This window comes from Chrysemys picta, chromosome 15 (assembly GCF_011386835.1).
Source record: "Chrysemys picta bellii isolate R12L10 chromosome 15, ASM1138683v2, whole genome shotgun sequence".
NCBI lineage: Eukaryota > Metazoa > Chordata > Testudines > Emydidae > Chrysemys > Chrysemys picta.
The window spans coordinates 12,573,709-12,596,291 of NC_088805.1; the positions used below are offsets into that span (position 1 = coordinate 12,573,709).

The following is a 22,583-nucleotide window of genomic DNA, read 5'->3' on the forward strand; positions in this document are numbered from 1 at the left end:
GGGATCTGGCCATCGAGATACCCCCATGCTAGTAGGGAGGCATCTGTGATAAGAGTCTTTGTAGGTGGTATGGGAACAAAAGGGACCCCCACACATACTGTCTCTTTCTTTTCCCACCATGTGAACAATGTCAGTATGTCTTCAGGAAGAGAGAGCTTCTTGTCTAGAGAGCTTCTGCTTGGGGCATAGATTGTCCATAACTAGATATGAAGACATCACAGATGCAGGAGTGACACAGGAGAATGCCATCATGTAGCCTAACAGAACCAAGCAGATCAGGTTGTAGGAGGAGGGCTGAAATGAAGCTGGCTGATGAGAGCCTTCATGGCTAGGAATCAGTCCAGAGGTAAGTAGGCCCTTGCTGTGAGTAAAGTTCAGGTCTGCTCTAACGAACTGTATCGTTTTCAAGGATGTTAATATGAACTTGTCTAAATTGACTTGAAATCCTAGGGAATGAAAGAATTGAAGTGTGGCTGTGGTAATTGCCTGTATCTTTTGGCAGGACCAACCCATGAGCAGCCAGTTGTCCAGGTAAGGAAATCTCAGTCTCCCTTATCTGCGGTGACCACCACAACATTTTTTGTAAATACCGTTGGTGTCACTGAGAGACCAAAAGAGAGTGCCCTGTATTGAAAGTGCTTCTGGCCCACTGCGAAGCACGGGGACCTTTTGTAAGTTGGGTGAAGGTCCAAATGAAAATGTGTGTCCTTCAAATCAAGGGTCGTAAACCAGACAACTGAGATGACGGAGGGTAAGATAGAGACCAAGGTGGTCATTCTGAAGTTTCAGTGTCATATAAAGAGAGAACTTAGGAGGGCAGTGGTGCTGGGTGTCTACTCCATTGCATCCTCTGCCACTTCTTGGGAGGTTCATATGTCCTCTGATGGAAAAAGAATGGAGGCGATGAATGATGATGAGGCGGAGGAATCCTACGATACTTTCTCCAGGATGCCAGAGTAAAAATATCTAAAGAGTGGAGGGTAACACAAAAGTCTTTGAGGGTATGCAGCGACTCATCAGTCTTGTCACTAAATAAGTTGGTAGCCTCAAACAGGAAATTCTCAGCTGTGGTTTGGATCTCTTTGGGGAAACTGGAGGCCTGTAGCAATGAATCTCTTCTCATGACTATCGAAGTAGTCCTAGAGTGCATCAGCCACATCAAGGGCACCTGGAGGGAAGTTTGTGCAGCTAGCTTTCCCTCATCCAGGATGTCCTGGAATTGAGGTCCACATTCTTGAGGGAACTTGTTCACAAATTCTGATAGCTTATTGTAATGTAAAAAGTCATATTTGGACATTAAAGCATGTTAGTTTGCTCTCCAGAATGCTAAGGTAGCCAAGAAAAACAGCTTCCTTCCAAAGATGTGTAGTTGCGTGGTATCTCTGCCCGGGGGAGTGGACTTGGGCTGGTATAGCCGACTTGGTTCTGTAACTATATGCATCACCAGGGAATTGGGGTTAAGGAGGGAAAACAAAAATTCCAGTCCCTTGGGGGGAAAGAAGCAATGCTTCTGAGCCTGCTTTGGGGCTGGGGACTTGGATGCAGATGTATGCCAGACTACTCTGGGAGGTTCCATGATAGCCTCATTAATCATGAGTGCCATTTTAAAAAGAGCTGTAGCCTGAAATATGTCTAGGAGATAAGGGTTGCATTCTGGACCTCCTCCAGAGGAGTCTGGAGAGTGCTGCAATTCTCCCGAGAAGGTCTGCTACTGGTTACAATCATCTGGACGCGAGGGAGACATTGGTGATACTGCCTTGTCTGGAGAGCAGGTGGTGCTGATTGATCCTCCTCCATCAGCTGCTCCCATGGAGATTACTATTTTGCCTTGCTGGGTGAGGAACTCAGGACCCTCATACTCAGGTGCCTGGAAGCATGGATCCCAGGAGCTCCATTAAAGTCAATGTGATATGGAAGAGAGGTGATCCCCATGCTGGGTACCATTGGTCCCTGGTCTAGAATTACTGTTGACAAGACAGGGAGGTGGAGTTGATCTGGAAGCCATGTCCGGACTTGATTGTCCTCTGTTGGCTATCTGAAGGGAATGACAGTACTGACTCATATTTGTCCGATAGGCCTCCTCGTGTTCCATTATTGGGGCTGGAGGTACCATGGGATCTGTGAGCTCCCATTACTGTTGCGGGTTTTTTTTTTCTGTAGGGGTTCCAGGTATGTCTGTTCCAGGGTACAGCATCTTCTAGCAGTGCTGGAGGAAGGGGCAAAGTGGGCCTCTTTTTTGAGGACATATGAGGGGATTTGTCCTGTTTCTGCTGGGGAAATTTGATCTTGTTTGTTTAGTGTCTCTACTTCATGAGGGTCGTGTATTTGGAAAAGGACTCCAAACTGCTGATACTGGATACTGGCGATGCACTGCCTGATGGTTCCAGGTGAGTGGGAGGGCCCCAGTTCTGAATGGAGCCTCATGGGAAGCTACACAAGGCGCTTGTGGAACCTGAAATCTTTTCTGGTACATGGAAGGAACGCATGGCAGATACTACACTTCAAGGGAATGTGAGTTTCCCCAAGGCAGTACAGACAAATTTTGTGAGGGTTGCTCACTGGGAAAACCCAGGGGCAGGCCAGGCAAGGTTTAAAGCCAGGCACTTTGGGCATAATTGATGCCCTGTAGAAAAAAGGGGGAATTAGAGGAGGAAGAGCCTTCAATCCCCAAATAACTAACTAGCACTAAAACTAAGCTAACTAAGAATATTATTTTCAATAGTTAGACTCAACAAAGTCTAACACTGACAAGAAGAACAGACACAGGAGGTTCTGTCGCAGACTGTGAGCAGTAGAAGAGGAACTGGGAATGTGGGGTTGGTCTGTGCCACCCTTTATGCCCTCACAAGGAGGCACAGGGCATAGGCACACTGCTGTTAAAGAATTTCCAGTCCCGGATGCACACTGTGTGCACACACTCATCGTGACTACCCATAGGGACCAGTGCTCAAAGAAGAACTTCCTGATATCCAAATATTTTTTTTCCAGTGGAGATTTCTAGGCTGCACAGCGGTTTCTTTCAATGTTCTGCAAGTGACCTGTCATGAAGATGAGGCTGTTTGATAAGTGGCCTTTCAGTAGGAGCTGTTCCAGAACAACCTGGGAAGAGAACTGGAGCTCTCATTCTGTTTAATATAAAATAACATAATGGAGGGTAACAGATCACTAGGAAATATCATGCCTGCAAACATGCAGATGTGGGGCCAGATTTTTGGCTACTAATGGGTGTGTAAGTTGGGGCAAGTCAATCCACGGAAGTCTCCTAGCGTGTGCCTGCACAGGGGACAGCTAGAATCTTGGTGCTTGCACTCCGAGAACACAAGGTGTGGGAGTATTAGTATAACCAGCAGTGCTAGACCCCCCCAAAGGGGTTTTGTGTTGCGAGAGTCAGAAGGTTATTATAGATGAGCTCAAGCCATGAAGTTCAGTTTTAAATTTAAATCCCTCTCCACCAAATTTCAAGACTGTTTGAATCTGGGGGTTTGCTTTGGCCCATAATAGGATGGGGCTAACTGCAAAATTTGGATTGGATCTGGATTGTGGTGCTCCTCCCTCCAAAAGTGTGAACTGAGTTTGGTTCTGGAGGGTTGATTCTGGACTATCTGTAATGTTTGTACTGAAAAGTTGGGCTTTATCAGCTGAATAATGTCCAATTAGGTGTATCTATGTAACCTGCCCTCCTCCCCCTCTTCAGAAAATGAACAGAACTATCAAGAAAGGGTTAGGTTTAATCAAAGAACATCATGGAGATCCTGGAAGGCATGGAGCCTTCAGAAAATGCTTATTGCCATAGTGGATGGTAGTCTCCACTTAAGAGATGTCACAGAAAAATCACCTGGAGAAGCATAAGCCATCAAAGAGCTCCAGGATTGGGCAGTCCCTGCAGAAGATGCTAGGGGGCTCTGAAGGTGTGACATCTTTCAGGGAATGTTAAGGTGCTCCAAGATAGGTTGATTCCTTTTGGCTTATACCATGGAGTTCAATGAGAGGGCATGAGGGGTTGGTCTCCTTTAAAAAATGCTACTGAGATCTGGGAAAAATGAACCCCTGAGAATGTTTCAAAGTTCTAGAATGCTTGTGTCCAATTTGAGGGATGGCAACATTGCATGCCATTCAGTTTGGTGCCTTGTAGAAGGACAAAGAAGGTACAGGGTGGGATCTAACCCCCAGCTATAGTACCTTCCCTTATCACAGGTAAAAGATAGTTGCACAGAATGGCCATGCTGGAGTAATAAAGTAAATATTTCAGGGACTCCCTGTGCCCTATTCTAACCCCAAGACCACACACTGTTCCCTATAGATTTCTACGTGCAGAAATACTGAGGAGCAGTTGTAGGTGAAGTAAAACTCTTCATATGCTAAAACAGAGAGGGATTTAATACAGAACATTTAAGAAAAAGTCTGAGTCACACAATGTGCAGGAGTTTTGCTGCTATTTTATTGCTTTATGATGCCCTGGGTTTAAGGTTTCCACTCGATGACTTTGATGGCGATTTTTGCTGCTCTGCTTACAGCCTCACTGGAGTCATTCAGCTGCCCTCGAAAGAGGTCCACATGGTTCAGTAGTGTCTTGCGACCCTCAGGTGCCTCAGACAGCATGGTCAGGGCTTTGATTGCATTCAAGCGTACTTTGCTGGTTTCATCATCGACCAGCTTCAGTAAAGGTGGAATGGCATCTGCACTAAGGGCTGCATATTTCCCTGAGCAAAAAATAATTGGACTTAAAATTTGTTATTGAATATAATCAAATAACCACTTAACAAGCCTGAACCTGTTAATAAACCATGACCACACACTAGAATGGGAGCTAGCTCCATCTCCACTCTGGTTCTAGATTTTGAACATTTCAATATTTGGTAGTGCTGATGGCTTTGGGTTTTGGTTCAGCCCATCTCTGCTAGAGACCACAATAAACCTCCATTTTTTTATTCTTAAGAGAGCAATCTCACTACTTAAGTTAACTCCCCCTACTTTCCACATTTTATTTATTTTACTTTGAAAAGAATCATGTGGATCTCAAGAGACACCAAATGATAAGAAAAAATTTCTCAGGGCAAATGTCCTCAGGAGCGCCCTCCATTCTTTTCTTTTCTAAGATATTCTGAGTAAATACTTAAATCTACTCCTGTATCATCTTCCAGAGCAAGGGGGGCATTTGCAGTGGTATGCAGAGGAGGACTGAAACAAAATTACTGTTATTAAGGATTCTTGTATGTCCAATTACATGTTCAGCACACTGAAAAGTTACCCGTTAGTGTTTTCAAAGTCATGGATCTGACATTGATGAGAACTCCCTCCGCCCCAGTAGTGGGGAAAACGGTACCTTTTAAACACACACACAAACTACAGGAAAGTAATGGAAAACTTAGGCACTCCTGCTCTCGGCTAAGGATTGCAGGTTCAAAGCATTCCAAGGACAGTTGCTGGTTGTGGGACTCTAACCTAGCAGCACCTTTGAGGGAGGGTGGTGCTATAACCATTACTTGTCCTCTGCCAGAAAGAATCTTCCCCAGGCACAGGTAGGCCTGACATATATTTCCCTGAGCCAGTGGAGGTGGATTAAACCAACTATATTGCAATACCTAGACACTATGGGTGAACAAAGTAGCTGAGGGACAGACCTAATGAAATGTCCTGTTTCTGCTAGTTTCTGCAACAACTTTAGCCTTATCTGAACCTAGATTTTTTTCAATTTATCTAAGAAAGTTATGAAATAAAACTGTCAGCTGATCAAATGGCACTAGTCTGATAGCAGAATGAGGAATGCTCTGCTTTACAGGAAGTATCCCCAGCAGGAGCTGCTTCTCTCACCTTGGGTCGTAATGGTGGCATTCATCAGTGCTCCTGCTGCATTGGCTCGGACCTCAGAATCTGAATCCTCCAACAGGCTGACCAGCACTGGGATAACCTCTTCATCCCACACAATATTTTTTCCTTCCAGAGGGATACTGAGGAAGAGAGAAGGTTAACGTGCTTTCTTGAACCTATGTCAACAATCAGTACAACTGACTACAGCCTCCTACCATTTCCCCCCTTCATTTCATGACGAGAATGCTGATGCAGAATTCTCTTCTGTTCTGTTTGGAGCCAGATTATTCTGAATGTTAGAGGGCACTTTAAACACCCATGCCAGAGTTACAAATCGGACAAGGGAGAGGTCAGTTTGTGGTAGAGTGGTTACTGTTGAAACTACATGCTCAATGCATAGGAAAGATAGGAAGTGTGGCAAGAAACCACCCTGGCTTAATCAGGAAATCTTCAATGATCTGAAACTCAAAAAAGAGTCCGACAAATTACAAAGGGTGAATATAAATAAATTACACAAGTATGTAGGGACAAAATTAGGAAGGGCAAGGCACAGAACAAGATTAAACTAGCTAGAGACATAAAGGGTAACAAGAAAACATTCTACAAATATATTAGAAGCAAAAGGAAGACCAAAGACAGAGTAGGCCCATTACACAAGGGGGGGGGGGAGGGAACAATAACAGAAAATGTGGAAATGGCACAAGTATTAAATGACTTTTTTGTTTCAATTATCACCAAAAAGGTTGGCAGTGATTGGACATCTAACACAGTAAATGCCAGTGAAAATGAGAAGGATCAGAGGCTAAAATACGTCACCAGGGCCTGATGAAATGCATCCTGGAATACTCAAGGAGCTGACTGAGGAGATATCTGAGTCATTAGCAATTATCTTTGAAAAGTCATGGAAGACAGGAAAGATTCCAGAAGACTGGAAAAGGGCAAATATAGTGTCAATCTATAAAAACGGAAATAAGGACAACCCAGGGAATTACAGACCAGTCAGCTTAACTTCTGTACCTGGAAAGATAATGGACCAAATAATTAGGCAATCAAGTTGTAAATATCTAGAAGATAATAAGGTGATAAGTAACAATCAGCATGGATTTGTCAAGAACAAATCATGTCAAACTAACCTGTTAGCTTTCTTTGACAGGGTAACAAGCCTTGTGGATGGGGGGAAGCAGTAGACGTGGTGGATCTTGATGTTAGTGAAGCTTTTGATACTATCTCGCATGACCTTCTCATAAACAAACTAGGGAAATGCAATCTAGATGGAGCTACTATAAGATGGATGCATAACTGGTTGGAAAACTGCTCCCAGAGAGTAGTTATCAGTGGTTCACAGTCAAGCTAGAAGGGCATATCAAGGGGGTCCCTCAAGGATCAGTTCTGGGTCCAGTTCTGTTCAATATCTTCATCAGTGATTTAAAGAATGGCATAGAGAGTACACTTATAAAGTTTGCGGATGGGATTGCAAGTGCTTTGTAGGATAGAATTAAAATTGAAAATGATCTCGAGAAATGGTCTGAAGTAAATAGGATGAAATTCAATAAAGATAAATGCAAAGTAGTTCACTTAGGAAGAAACAATCAATTGCACACATACAAAATGGGAAATTACTGCCTAGGATGTAGTATTGTGGACAGGGATCTGGGGGTCATAGTGGATCACAAGCTAAATATGAGTGAACAGTGTAACACTATGGGGGGGGGGAAGCAAACATCAATCTGGGATGTATTAGCAGGAATGTTGTAAGCAAGACATGAGAAGTAATGCTTCAGCTTTACTCTGCACTGATTAGGCCTCAACTGGAGTATTGTGTCCAGTTCTGGGGTGCCACATGTCAGGAAAGTTGTAGACAAATTGGAGAAAGTCCAGAGAAGAGCAACAAAAATTATTACAGTTCTAGAAAACATGACCAATAAGGGGAGATTGAAAACATTGGGTCTGGAGAAGAGAAGACCTGGGGTGGGGGGGCATAACAGTTTAAGTACATAAAAGGTTGTTACAAGGAGGAGGGAGAAAAAAATTCTCCTTAACCTCTGAGGATAGGACAAGAAGCAATGGGCTTAAATTGAAAAAAAGGCCTTTTAGGTTGGACATTAGGAAAAACTTCCTGTCAGAGTGGGTTAAGCACTGAAATAAATTGCCTAGGAAGGTTGTGGAATCTCCATCATTGGAGATTTTTAAGAGCAGGTTAGACAAACATCTGTCAGGGATGGTCTAGATAATATTTAGTCCTGCCATGAGTGCAGGGGACTGGACAAGATGACCTCTCGAGGTCCCTTCCAGTTCTATGATTCTATATAGTAGTATAGCTCATGGAGGTATTTTGGTGATACTAGCAGTGAGCACTGGGGTTGGGTGCCTATATTTCCACAGCCATTTGCCTTTAAAGCCAGAAGCCAAGTGTTCATATTATCTAATACTCTAACTGTTAAATGTGGTGCCTCACAAATGAGATAAAATACAGGGTCCTTGCCTTGATGCAGGCTTGTAGTTGAACTCTTGGGTTTGACTCACTAAAAACTCTTATTGGTTTACTCTGTGGATGATGAATTTAAGACTTAAATAAAGAGCCACAGGATGATTCTGAATGCACAGATCTCATTTCTTTAAGAGGATCTGCCATATTGTAGCTCCCTATTCAGCATGTGTTTGGGCTGAACTTAGCATAGTAGTTTTCATAAACAATGATGCCATTTCCATGGAAGATTATTATATTGAACTGTATTACATCATAGTGACCAAATATGTTATCCTTCACCATACTGCACGGTTCTGTTAACAACAACTTGCATTTATATTGTGTATTTTACTCCAAGGATTGTGAAATGCTTTACCGACTTAACTAACTGATATACAAAGTATACACAGGAATGTTTTATCCATTGAAATGCAGCCACTCTAGGATAAAATATAGCAACTGTTTAACCCAACATAGTAACAAATGACAAAGTTTATAACAGGAGATGAAGAATGCTGTATCCAACTGAAAATTTAGGTAGGTAAAAAATAATTAGTTTATTCTAACATTCCTTCTCTTGCAAAAAGTTATTATGGGATCGATCTGGTGATCACAAATTATCAGGATTTTGGTTCTACACTGTCTCATATACAAAACGGTACATCCAGCAGTGCTGCAGTGCTTAGCACCATGCAGGGGCATTAGCTCACTATGAATGTGAGGGGCAGGGGTGGGAGGGAAGAGTGCCATCTACTGAATCACCAACACCAGAGCAGCTAAGTCCATGTACACATCTAGCCTGATGTTACTTTGCAATGTGAGATGTGACAAGTTTAAAGTGTAAGGTGGTACAACTGCAAACTAGTGTCCGGGACTCAATCAGTAGACAGATATTGTCTTGGAACAATCCATGTGCACAGTCCTTTCTTCCCCTTACCTAATTCCCAAGAGGGCACGGGCAGCTTTGCTCCTGATGGCCACTGATGGATGAGTGAGCTTTTCCTTCAGAATGGGAACAGCGCCTGTTGCAAGAGCTTCAAAAGCCTCTACACATAGGCAGCCGCAGAGTGTGTCCAGTATCAACTCTTGGATTTCATCCAGCTCAGTTTTCAGTTTAAGAACAAGTGAAGAAATCAAACTGCTTTCCACTATGCCAACAGCACCTGCAGCCAGAGACAGAAAGGAAACTTGGACTGAAAGTGCTAAGGCATTTAATGCTTCAATCAACATTTTGAAATTTGCTACCACGATTAAAATGACCCAGCTATTTCTGTCCCCATAATAGTGTGGTGTTAAGAGAGATGGAGACTGTTGTAACTGTGGACACTTTACCAGCACTCCTCCAACATTTCCCCAGGATTTATTTGGCAAATTTCACCTCTATTTGCAAACTGTAAGCAGTTTATAGTTTTCTCAAATGTATTCTCTTGCAGAGTCATTCCCTTCAACCTTATTCTGTCCAGCATCATTTGCTAAGAGAGGCAACACATTATCTACTGCCACAGCCCATGCTTGTTCCTACAATGATTTCAACCCAGGTGAGGCTCAAGTTAACAGTTGCTCTGATGTTCCCAATATCCACAAGTGCACTATTTTGTCCCTATAATAACTCCTGCTGAGAGATTACAGGAGTGGAATAGCTGTGTGCTCCCTGTCACGGAGTGTGAGGGGACACAAGGCTCTGCACCCCCGGCTTCCTGCGATTTACTATGACTCTCAGCCATCCAGTAAAGCAGAAGGTTTATTTAGACGACAGGAACACAGTCCAAGACAGGTCTTGCAGGCACAGACAACAGGATCCCCCCCCCCAGTTAGGTCCATCTTGGGGTCCCAGGGCACCACAGCCCCCTTGGGAGGTCAGAGCCCTGTCTGCCTCCCAGCCATTCCACCAGCCAGCTCCTGAAACTCTCCCTTCAGCGACCCTTCCCACAGCCTTTGTTCAGTTTCCCGGGCAGAGGTTTCACCTGGCCTCTAACCCCTTCCTGGATTCTCACGTTACATGCTCAGGTATCTTCCCTCAAGGCCAGTCTCCCATCCCCCAATGCAGACCGTCCTAGCCAACCCCCCCTGGCTTCCCAGCCAACACTCCCGACTCAGCATTCAAAGACCACATTAAGAACAGTCCCAGTTCGTCACACTCCCTTACACCATTCCTTGCAATGATTTATACTGGGAGAAACGGGGGGTTTGAGCTTCCCAGCAGTCAGCACTTCACTATTTCCTAGAAAGAATAATCTTGCTGGGCTACAGCACAGCTGCGAGGGCTGAGTGGCTTACTCTTAAGTGTTCCATTTCTTAGATAATACTAAGCCAACATTGAAACAGCATTGCCATGGAAAAGTGAAAGCAGAAGAGAACACATTGTCCACCAGTAACTATGTGGAAACAAAATCCTCAGCGTCTGGTTGCTAAGACAATTCTTTGGTTACTAAGAGAAAAGTGGCTCCATTTGAATTGATTCATATGTAGTTGAACAAGGAAGTTCAGTGTATGAAAAGCAACAAGGCTACTTAAAAGCAATCTCCTTATTCAGGGATAAAGGGATCTTTCCCCCAAGTACAGCTAGAAAAGGATTTCAATGACCCTTTGGTAACCCATGGGAAAAATTCCCTCAGTTCACAGTCAAGCCTAAGACTACTATGGCCCTTTATCAATGTATAGAACAGAATAACCTCTACTCTACTTCTGAGGTTTTGCTGACATTGCGTAATTTCATATGTCATTAGCTTACTGGGTTTTACTCTCCTAATGCAGAAGAAGCCGTGACAGTGATGTTATTAAAGCTTTTGCTACCTTTGCTACATTTGGAAGCCAGTTGCAGTAAGAGTACAAAAACCATCAAGTTGGGAAAAATGAAAATTGGAATCACAAAAATTATGTTGAAGGCTACAAATAAGTGATGTTTTAAGCTGAGAACTGTGTATTGTGACAGGACAGTGATGTAGGGAGAGCATATACATGTCTTCTGTAATGCCATAGATCAGTGTGACTGCACTGGGGAATCATGTTGCCAAGGCATGATATTGTAATTAAGTATGATTTCCATTTTCCTTTCTTTAATCAATTTTCTCTTTCTTTTTCAGGCACGAGGAGAAAGAAATTCATGACCAGATTCTGGCCCCATGTTCCATCCCATTTGTGTTGCTTTGATGGAACAAAAGGGATGATTGGCTTCTAATGGGCCAGCTAGAGATTCTCCTCATAAAGGAATAAAGTCTGTATCGCTGACTTTCACTGACTTTTGGCTCCTTTGTCATAGCGCTGTGTTGCGGGTGGGCTGGAAAAAAGTGGGGATATAGCAGGGAGTACTTTGTGTGTCAAGAACCCCTGGCTGGCAGCATGGTCCCTAGAGAACTGATCCTGCAGGAATAACTGAGAACAGCCTAAATTATAGCCTGGGGCTGACCTACCCATATTTCCCCCACTGGTCTGATCCCAAGAATCTGCCGCCACATGTTTTGAAGGTCTTTTGAAGTAAGTTGTATAGTGAGAGAGAAACTTCCAAAAACCAGCCTTTAAAATTGCTCCCATAGTTGTTCATGACAAAAATCTCCCCATAAGCCCACTGGCATGTGAGACTAGGATAGCCAAAAACTTCCTACTATTTGCAAATGTAGGTCTGCCATGCAAATAATTGTATGTGCAAAATTGGGGGTTTCAATGTCAGAGGAGGATTTGACCTGCAAGCAGATGGTTCCTGCAGCATCCATCTACTTCCTGTAGACCTGCTGTGATAGCTACTCTGTGATATTTTCAAACAGGAAGCACATTTGGACAACTTGACCTTAAAGTAATTTTATTCTTCCCTGATAAGATGGCATGCTGCATGCAAACGTAAAAATAAATACAAATGGTGGGAAGTTAAAAGCTCTACATTCCTCCTGCTTCCAGGCCCAGTGTGTAGTTTTCATACTGCTGTTCCTCAGGCAAGGGTCACAAACTAGGCATTAACAGTTCATAAGACAAATATGCTTCTCATATAGCACACTCAGCTCTGATCTAAGCCAAAATAAACAATCGCTCGCTTTCATTTTCCTTCTGTCTGTTATTACTTTTCTCTTAACTCTTTTTCTCTCATGCCTATTTTCTGTTTGTCTTTGTCTATTCATCAACTCTTCTTAATCCCTTTTTGCCAAATATTTGCCATGCATCTCTTTCTGCCTTGTGCTATCCCAGCATCTTTTCTCTCCTGTTTGTCTCTCTCACGCCTGCGTTCTTGAATGCTAGCCTAGCACTCTTGCTATCTCCACTACCATTTCTCTTCCTGCAACCATACATATGTGTCTTTTGCTGCATCTCAAAATTAATGGCCCATGTCTCTGTTTGCATCCTTCCTTTCATGTGGCATTGATCTGTTTGACTGCCCCATTTTCATTGGCTTTTGAGTTTGTTTCTGCCAGTTAATGTTTATTGAGCTTCTTTGACTCAGTCATCTTTAATTAACTGCATTTTTCCCTCTTCATGTCTTACCATTGGTGGAGGCCCTTGCTATTGAGACTCTGAGTGCAAATTATGTGTCACACCCAGCCATCTTGTCTCCTTCTGTTACAGTGAGTTGGCCGGGGTTGTACAGAGCATCTTACATAGTGCCAATAGTGGGCTTTGTGCTTGACAAACTAAGTAGGAACACAGGGTCTCTCCCTAAAAGAATCTACAATCTGCTGAAAGAGGCTGCTGGCTAGACTGTAACAAGAAACAATGACTGAGTTGAGGAATCACAGCAAGTTCCACGATTTCTGTTTAGATGTTTTGTTTGTTTGTTTGTTTTAATATTGATTTCACCTATTTAGTTGACCCTACTCTTGTGCAAGCACTTTTGCTCTTTTCACTGCTAACATTCATCTGCTGTATCAGGTGTTCTGTGATGGGGGTTCAGTCTCTGCTCTAGCTGCCGGAAGCATCCCTAGTAAGTCTCAAACTTAGCAGTATCTCTTTTTTCTGTCATATAGAGTCAGTAAGCCTTATCCATAGCTGCACCGTCACGTCTATGACATCAGCAGCATTCTAGATTAGGAGCAACCTATTTTCAGGGCAGTTGTGTGACTAGCAGCATAGATTAAATGCATGCAGTAGCTCAGTGCTTCTCCAGTATTTCCTTTCTGCAGGCCAGTTTGTAAAGGAGTGATCCTCTCTGTGCTTCTCCCATCACAACACCCTGATCCACCACTTTGTGGTTCTCAAAAAGTTTCATTCATTGGACCACTGTGAAGAATTGACCACTGGTGGTCCATAAAACACAGTTTGAAAGTCCCATATTAGCTAATGTAATTTTAAGATTGAGAATTCAGGGTCCTCCACTCTCCCCCAAAAGATATGTCAATGAGTAGATAAAGGACAGCAGTATTCTTGAACTAGACTAAAATTTCCTTCCAGGGTGTTTGGAGCAGTGGATAGGCCCACCAAAAATGAAAAAGAGCCCACCTGTGTGCTCCACTTCCAACATCTAGCTAAATATGTTCTATCTTCTTACTGAAGAGAGAGACTCTATAGTCATCCCTTGAAATGTCAAACTAATTCTCTTTTAAATTAAGATCCAAATCTGTGATCTGTTTTACAGTAAAGTTGTCTTAGAAAGAAAGTCTGTTAGTGTCTCCAAGAATACTTAGAAAACAAAAATAATCTTTTGTCTGAAAGTTCTCAGCCAGGCAGAAAGGAATACACTTTAGAGTTTTCACATTAAAAAACAGATCCTATATTACATTTTTACATAGGAATTACACACTAGATCACACCAATGATCCATCAAATTCAGCATCCTATGGTGGTCAGTACCAGATGCTTCAGGGAAGGGCACAAAAAAACTCTTGTGAAAAATTATGGAACATCTGTTTTTTCCCAGCCCTGACAGTTAGTGGTTGGCTTATGCCCTGAAGCATGAGCATTTTATCTTTTATGATACAAATTTTCATCCTGTCTCATTTAACTCAATGTTCACCATCCATATAAATGTCTAATCTCTTCTTCTAAGATCTTAGCTTCAACTGTATATATTGGCTCATCATAAATTAGGAAATATCTTGTAGTGTATGCAAAATAATTTAATTCATTTTGTTCAGAAGAAAATGTTGTTTGGCCTACAGGTATGTGTCTGGGATAATTCACTTACTAATTGCAATGTGATCCTCACATGTTTATGAACTCCCTCCACTGTGAAGATCTTTCTAAAAAACAACATGAAGGCAGGAAAAAGATCTGACATTGTATTGCTTGCTCTGAAGATCTGAGTTCAAATATAGTGAATTAAAGTATTCAGATGATAAGTAATCCTCAGGATCTGTGCTCCAGCCATGTGCTACAATCAAGTTTCAGATGTGACAGATTACAAATCCCTCCTTGCTCCTCTGAGCAGTAAGGGAGACATACAAATATAGAGTAAGAGCAAAGTGACTCATAAAACACCCTGCCATAAAAGGCTCTGATGACATCATTGCTTCCACAAACACCTGGCATGATTTATTTAAGTTGTTTACAGAAAGGAAAGATAATTCAATGGGTATAACAAAGCGAACATGTTCATAAGAGAATTTGGATTGATTCAGGTCTCTTCAGTTAATATTGGATTTTATACCTGCCTAAATACTTGCGCGTGTAGATCGAGGGCCCAGACAATCATTAACTGTTACTCAATAAGCCTCTACCAGATCCAATCATTTATCAAACTGCTGCTCTGCATTTTCTGTTGACTGTCTGAGTCCATGATCTAGCTCTCTGAGTTTGGCTGCATTGTTTTTTCATTATTTGTTCTATTGCCTGTGTTCCTGTTCTCAACAGGCTTTGATATTGCATATAGGATATTCTCATTTAAACCATTTCCCTTATTATACTTATGAAAAGTCCTAAAACTGACTCCTGCACATAGAATTTGACTTTTCACTTCTCTGACAGTAAGGCCAAGAAGTTAGAGACTGCCTTGGCACCCCAAACAATTATTTTAAGCTCCGATTTAAGGAAGGACAGCCCAATATTTAAAAAGAGAAAAAATCATTAATTCAATTGCAGCCAAGGGATACACTAAAACAAATAAAATAATAATCCATATTTATGATACACAGGCTCTGTAAATATATACATGTATTATATTTTCTATCACAGTTGTTCCTAGAGGATTCAAATGAGATCATAGTTCCATTGTGCTAGGCACTGTACAAATGCATAAGAGCCAGTCTCTGCTTCAACAAGATTACAGACTAAATAGATAAGATGGATAAAGGAGGGGAGGGGAAATATAAGTATAAAGAGGTAGAGGTCAGTGAAAGGGTATAGAAATGATCCCAGGTCTCTTGATGCTCAGCCCACTGCTCCATCCACTAGATTCTCTCTCTCTCTCTCTCTCTCTCTCTTTTATATGGCATTATAAGTATGCAAAGCTAGTATAACTATTCATTTTCATCTACAACAGGGGTAGGCAACCTATGGCACATGTGCCAAAGGCGGCACGTGAGCTGATTTTCAGGGGCACTCACACTCCTCGGGTCCTGGCCACTGGTCCGGGCTCATTTTAATTTAATTTTAAATGAAGCTTCTTAAACATTTTAAAAACCTTATTTACTTTACATACGATAGTTTAGTTATATATTATAGACTTATAGAAAGAGACCTTCTAAAAACATTAAAATGTATGACTGGCACGTGAAACCTTAAATTACACTGAATAAATGAAGACTCGGCACTCCACTTCTGAAAAGTTGCCGACCCCGATCTACAATCTATACTTACAGGTAGAGATGGCATTTTGGCTCTATATCTCTATTTTCAGACAACTTTCTTGAAACACTACCTTTCGGACTGAAATCTCTTACGTTTGGTCTTAATACAGAAATGTGTTTTTTTTTTAAATTAAGTTTCATAAAAATGTGTTGAGCAGTTTAAGTTATCTGAGCATCGGGAAAGAGTGGTTTATAAATGTTAATTGTTTTAAAACAATGTTTTTACAATGAGGCTTTTCATTTGTAAATTTTATTTAAACAAGAGCTAGTGAAACATTTTGGATGAAATATGAACTGACTCACCATTCTTCGTCCAAACAAAACATGAATTTCTGAAGTCTGAAAAGATTTTTCTATCTTTTGAAAAAAAATAAAATAAAATAAAGCTCCACATCTCAGTACCTGCTGGATATAGCTGAAATCCCATGAAAAGGGCTATTCTGGCTTTTCTCCCACTGTTTCCAATCCAAACTGTGTTGGAAATGGTGATATTTCCAGTCTCCTTTAAAGGGCAGGCACACAAGAGGGGAGTGTTGTTTTCTCCATGCTGTGAACAGTTGTTGGCATTAGTGTACAGCTCGATTACTTAGATAGCTTGAAAAGGGGCCAACAAGCAGCTCCACTCTTAGAAACAGCAAAATAAATCAACAAAGCAAAAAGGGACCACATTATGGGGATATACATGAACAACTCACATTGGCTTCAAACAGGAATTGCTTGCACATATCTGAGGTCAGAATTTGGCAGAGAGAGAAAGAGAGCGCACACTTATTTCTCCCCCAATAAAGAATGAACACACTCAATGTTCAAACACCTTCTTTGACCACTGGGAACGCTCACTGCTGAGAGCAGTGGTAGTGCTTCACACTAACAAAAGTGGTTTTCAACTTTTAAGTCCAGCTACTTTAAGGGTCAGAGGAATTAAGGGCACTTCACTTGGGCTCCTTCCTAGAAATGTGTACTTACAAGTTTTCATTTTCCAGATTTTTTTTGCTGTGAACACTGCTTTTTCCTTTCTTTTTGTGCAAAAAAATTTATTAGATTACTCATTGACATTTAGGTAATACTTTTGTTAATTCTTTGATTTTTGTAAAGTGTGTGTTAATGTTGAAATATCAGCATTATTTCTTACGTTCTGCCCTAACTATTTTTGTCAGAGAAAAGAGCTTCTCCTGCTGTTGACAGCAGAGATGGGGGATTTACAGAAGGCCATGTGCTGCTGGACTCATACAAGCTGAGTTCTACTTTACGCCATGAGTACTCCCAGTTACTTCAGTGGGGCTACTTGACAGATAAGGAACTACTCAGCATGAATAACGGAATTAAAATACAGTCAAGAGAAAGGTAGTTTTACAAGTGAAAAATTTTCTTTGACACAGAAAAAAAATGCAAACTATTTAAGGCAAGTATGCCCCTTTTTCTTTATGCTTCATTGCTAATTCCACAAAAGCAGAGACTTAGGAATACCCTTACAGGATAACATTTAGCTTTTTGACTGGCTTGTGAAGTCTTCTGGTGGCCCTGAGGATCTCTTTGGGGAAGTCTGAAATATCTGCTGACGTTTCTACCACAAAGCATCAGACATGACTCCCGGGGTTGGGGTGTACTTGCTGTAGCGAAGTAATGCCTCACCAGTGCAGCACCTCCTGCTGGTTGTCTTGGGAATTAGCTCTTTCAGCACTCAGAGTGCCCTCTGCTGGCTGGTCACTCACCTGCCTCCGGCCCCATGTCCCACCCAGACCCCAGTGCCCCTTTATCTCAGGGTTCTGCCCCAGCAGTATCCCCACTCTCTGGGTCTCCCCTCCCCAGGGAACCCCCAACCCTCTATCCCCACCTTGCCTCAGTGGCTACTGCCAGTCATCATCTAGCACCCGCTCACTAGGGCAAACTGCAGTCTGTCATAGCCACTCATCATTGGCAAAGAGGTTAGACCAGCTGCCTCTGCTTAACCCCAGGCTGCACCTCTCAGACAGCCCCAGTACCTGTTTTGGCCTTTAGCAAGGCCCAAAGCCTGGGAAGATGCCAGGCTAGAGCTCCCCAGTTCCTCTTGCCTTTCCCCAACCCTGCTCTATTCCCAGTACCCTGCACTCCTAGGCAGTCAGGTCCTTCTCTCTCTACAGCTAGAGAGAGACTGACTCAGTGTTTGGCTCACAGCCCTTTTTTATAGGGCCAGCTGTGACCTGATTGGGGCGTGGCCCTAGCTGTGGCTGCTTCCCCAATCAGCCTAGCCTTTCACAGGAGCGGGGTAACTGCCCCGCAACACTTGCCCCCGGTGCCTCTCCCTTCGCGGGAGGGCACTGGTGCTCAATCAACTAGTCCTGTCCATGCTCTGGCACCGTCTCAACACCCTGGTCCCGGCCCCGGGCTTCCTGGCCGACCTCCGGAGGGTGATTCTGGAGTTCTTTTGGCCAGGACTGCACTGGGTCTCTGCAGGGGTCCTCCATCTGCCCCTGGAGGAGGGAGGGCAGGGCCTGAAGTGCCTCCACACTCAGGTCCATGTCTTCCGCCTCCAGGCCCTGCAGAGGCTCCTTTATGGTGCAGGTAGTCCGGCGTGGAGCGTATTGGTGCACGCCTTCCTGCGCCGTTTCCGAGGGCTCCGATACGACCGGCAGCTCTTTTATCTCGACCCGAGAGGTCTTCCGCGAGACCTCTCCGGGCTGCCGGTCTTCTACCAGGACCTCCTCCGGACCTGGAAACTGTTCTCAGCGACCAGGTCCGTGGCGGCCACCGAGGGGGCAGATCTCCTCGCGGAGCCCCTGCTACACAATCCCCAGCTCCGTGTGCAGGTGGCGGAGTCCCCCGCGGTGCGCCAGAGGTTGGTCCTGGCAGAAGTCACTAGAGTCGGAGACCTCCTGGACTACGACCGGGGAGACTGGCTGGATCCCCTGACGCTCGCTCGGCGCATGGGGCTCTCCAGGCCTTGTACTCCCCAGCGCGTACTTCAGGAGGTGAGGGCCGCTTTGCCGCCCGCTGCTCGGGTTTGCCTCGACCGGATCCTGCACGAGGGCACGCCCCGCCCACCCTCCACCCCTGGCCCTCCGGACCTTTTCATTGAGCCCCTGCCCCGTGGACCCAACCAGCCCCCCCGCCCCTTCTCCGTGAGCCGGCTGCACGACTTGCAGCCGGTTCGTTTCCTGACCGCGCCAAGGAAACATCTATACACGCTTGTGCTCCACACTCTTCACTTCCTCACCCTCGTGTCCCGCCCCGATACAAAGTGGCGGGACCTCCTGCCACCTGTCGAGGGTGAGAATCCCCGGTGGGCCAGCCTCTATTCCACTCTGGTCCCGAGGCCCGCCGGGGATATCAGCTGGCGGCTCCTTCATGGGGCCGTGAGCACGGGCGTGTACTTGGCGCGGTTTACCCCTGTCCCGGACACCTGTCCTTTCTGCGGCGTGAGGGAGACCCTGGCTCACGTTTACTTAGAGTGTGCCAGGTTGCAGCCCCTACACCGGCTCCTCACCGATATTATGTTACGTTTTTGGTTACACTTTTCCCCTCACCTTCTCATTTATGCACTCCCTATCCGTGGCCCCACAAAGTCGCGGGACCTCCTAGTCAACTTCCTCTTGGCACTGGCTAAACAGGCCATCTATAAAACCAGGGAGAGGAGGTTGGCCGATGGAGGTGCCTGTGACTGTGGGGCCTGTTTCCGATCCTCTGTCCGTTCACGTATCCGGGCGGAGTTCCTCTGGGCGGCGTCCACTGGCTCCCTTGACGCCTTTGAGGAGCAGTGGGCGCTGTCCGGGGTTCTCTGCTCGGTGTCCCCGTCTGGTTCTCTTCTTTTGACCCTTTGACCACACTCCTGTCCCTGTTTTTACATTAGTTGTCCCCCGTAATTATTTGAGTTCCAGGTCCTGTGGATCCTCCCCTTAGGCTGGGGGGAGATCCTTTAGCAGTGGGCGGGCTTACGCCCGCCCACTTCCCGGAACCCAATAGGTACACTTGCCCCGCACTAGAGAGGAAGAGGTTAAGGCAGAACTTTTGGCAGTGGAAGCCATGCCCCTTTGTCCCTGCTGGGCATGCGCCAACTGCTGCTATGGTATAAAAAGGAGCAGCCCAGCTCAGTCAGGGCTGACTGCAGAGGAGGGAGGATGTACCTTACCAACTCCATGGGATCAGGAGACACCAAGACTCAGACTGGTACCCAGATACTGGCAGATACCATGGAGATTGCAGTTGCTGGGAGTAGCATTGCCCGAAGAGCTGGGGGACTCCGAAGATGCCCAGACTTCAACTACAGGAATCACGGTAGGAAGTAAGCCAGGAAGGGACTCAGGGCTGGCCTTAGGGAAAATGGCATCATAGGCAAACTTGCATTTTGGTGCCCCTGTGGGTGTGGTGCCCCCCCCATTGTTCCTGACCCCTCTGTGCTCCCCAGGTTCCCCACCCTCCCTTTGCCCCAAAGGCCTGCTCCCACTCTTGTGCCCCTAATCCCTGCACCCCCTTCACTCCTAACCCTTGCATCTCCCTCCTGTACCAATGTGGGGAAACTGACCTGGCTGCAGGAAGCAGCTGGCATTGCTGCTTGCTCCCCCAGGGACTGCTGCTCCTCTGCCCTGCACACCCCTAGGGGCCTGTGCGGGGAGAAGCGAGGAGCAACATCAGTGCTCCCTGCATCAAGGTCACTTTCCCTATGCAGTCCAGGCAGGGAGATGAAAGCAGCAGCTGATGATGCCTCACAGCACAGCCCAGGTGGGGAAAGGGGGGTGTGTGTGTCAATGTCCATGTCAGTCAAAAGCTAGAGCTGGCCAAAACACCAGCCATGTGCTGCTCCCACTGAAAGGGAATCATCACACTATCTCATCCTTCACATTTCTCATATGAACTACCAGGCCTTGAAATAAAATTTTGTATGAAATTGGGGCAAATTAAAAAACTGTTTACAATGTTTTTTAAAAATAAAAGTATGAAAACCTTGAATACATTTTATTCACGATATCATTATTCATGCTACTCTTGCTAGTCCTTCCCCCTCCACCCCCAGGCAGAGAGGCACAGAGACTAGGATCAGGACCAGCTGTGCCCCCAAAAGACAAGGCCAATCCTCCAAACTAGACCAGATCCACATCTCTCCCTAGACCAGGGGCACTCGCGGGATGATGGGGCAGGAGGAACTCGGGGTGTGTGTCCAGTCTCCCCCAGGGCCGCTGGTGGGGGGGATGGGGCAGGGGGCACTGGGTCTCTCCCAGGGGGCACTGGGTCTCTCCCAGGGCCGCTGGTGGGGGGATGGGGCAGGGGGCACTGGGTCTCTCCCAGGGGGCACTGGGTCTCTCCCAGGGGTGCTGGTGGGGGGATGGGGCGAAGAGACTCCAGTTGCTCCGTGGGGCCTCTGCTGAGGGGGCTTACCTGGAGCAAGGAGCACCCACTGGTTGGGATGTCCATCCACTGGTGGCAGAGCCGCCTCCTGCCCAGCATGGTTCAGGATCCCCACGCTCCCTGGCCTCTGCATTCGAATAATTGTGGGGCATGGGTGGGCGCACAGGGCGGGGAGGGAGCTGCATGCGCAGCACCCTCCCACCACCACTGCCCCAGCCAGGCAGGGGCCTGAGAGCCCAGGGAAGAAGCAGGGGCCATGCCATGGGGGATCCCTGCTGTCCACAGCATGCGGCAGCCAGAAACCCCCAGGCCTGCCACCAAGCCTCCCCCTCCACCCCTGATCACACCACCAAGTGGTACGAGCCTCTGGCGGAGGAGGTGGGACCAGAGCAGAGCCACAGTGGCTGAGGGCACCTCTCCACCCCAGTAACGGCTGGAGCCCTCAGCTGGCCGAGAGGAGCAAGGGGGGAGGGATGGGAGAAGGCAGCCCTGGGCTGGCTGGCCGAGAGGAAGAAAGGGGCTGGGCCTGGGGGTGGGGAAGAGGAGCCAGTGCTGCCCACCAAACCTCCACTATTGACACCCTTCCCTGCAGTCGAGGGGAGTCCTATTGATTCTGCCCATTAGGCCACATATCTCTGAGGCTAAGGGCAGCCATATTGATTCAACTGCGGAGCTACCATGCCCTTAGCCTCCCCCACGAGTGGCGGGGTGTACTTGCTCCGTGACACAACTCAATAAATTGTTTTTCCTGGTAATCTCTCTCCCCCTCAACATATTTTCAGTTCTAGGTGCTTCCAAGAACAGTTGTTTCCTATCCCAGTGAAATTGTTTACAGTGGTTTCTGCCTATGGTTGTGTGAATTTTTCATAATGAAACCCCAAGTCAGGTTAAATTCTGGGGATTCCCTATATCCGCATACAGGGTGTATCTCAGACTTAGGGTCAGTGAGAACCAAAGACAGAAGGAGCATTCTCTAGCGCTGTAGAGAAAGGGCCAGATTGCTCAACCTCCTGAGGTAGTTTCCCAAAGAGGTTGAGGCAGGAAAGGCAGACAATGCAGATGCCTTGTAAAGCTCTGGAATGCGAGAGGATGCCAGCCAGCCCTCCCCTTCACGTATTCGGCAAGGATGAAGTAAAAGCCAAATACCCACTCTACATAAATAGATAACAAAAGGCAACTTGGGGAGCAGGCTGAGCTTGGTGGGTGACAGCGGCCCCTGAAAAGAAGGGTGGTGGAATTCCTTGATTTTGTATGAAACCAAGGAGTTTCACTCGGTTTCAGAC

General features: G+C 45.5%; 1 protein-coding gene across 1 annotated transcript in view; it reads right to left on the bottom strand.

Annotated features, from left to right (window-relative positions):
• Nucleotides 1–4,356: 4,356 nt before the first annotated feature.
• RSPH14 (radial spoke head 14 homolog) overlaps nucleotides 4,357–22,583 on the bottom strand; it is a 197,402-nt gene continuing 179,175 nt past the window's right edge. The window contains exons 4-6 of the mRNA XM_005288616.5: nucleotides 9,213–9,438; nucleotides 5,812–5,948; nucleotides 4,357–4,700 (exon numbers count right to left, since the gene is read on the bottom strand). Coding sequence (XP_005288673.1) covers nucleotides 4,462–4,700; nucleotides 5,812–5,948; nucleotides 9,213–9,438 — 602 coding nt within the window. The 3' untranslated portion in view covers nucleotides 4,357–4,461. The remainder of the gene's footprint in view (nucleotides 4,701–5,811; nucleotides 5,949–9,212; nucleotides 9,439–22,583) is intronic.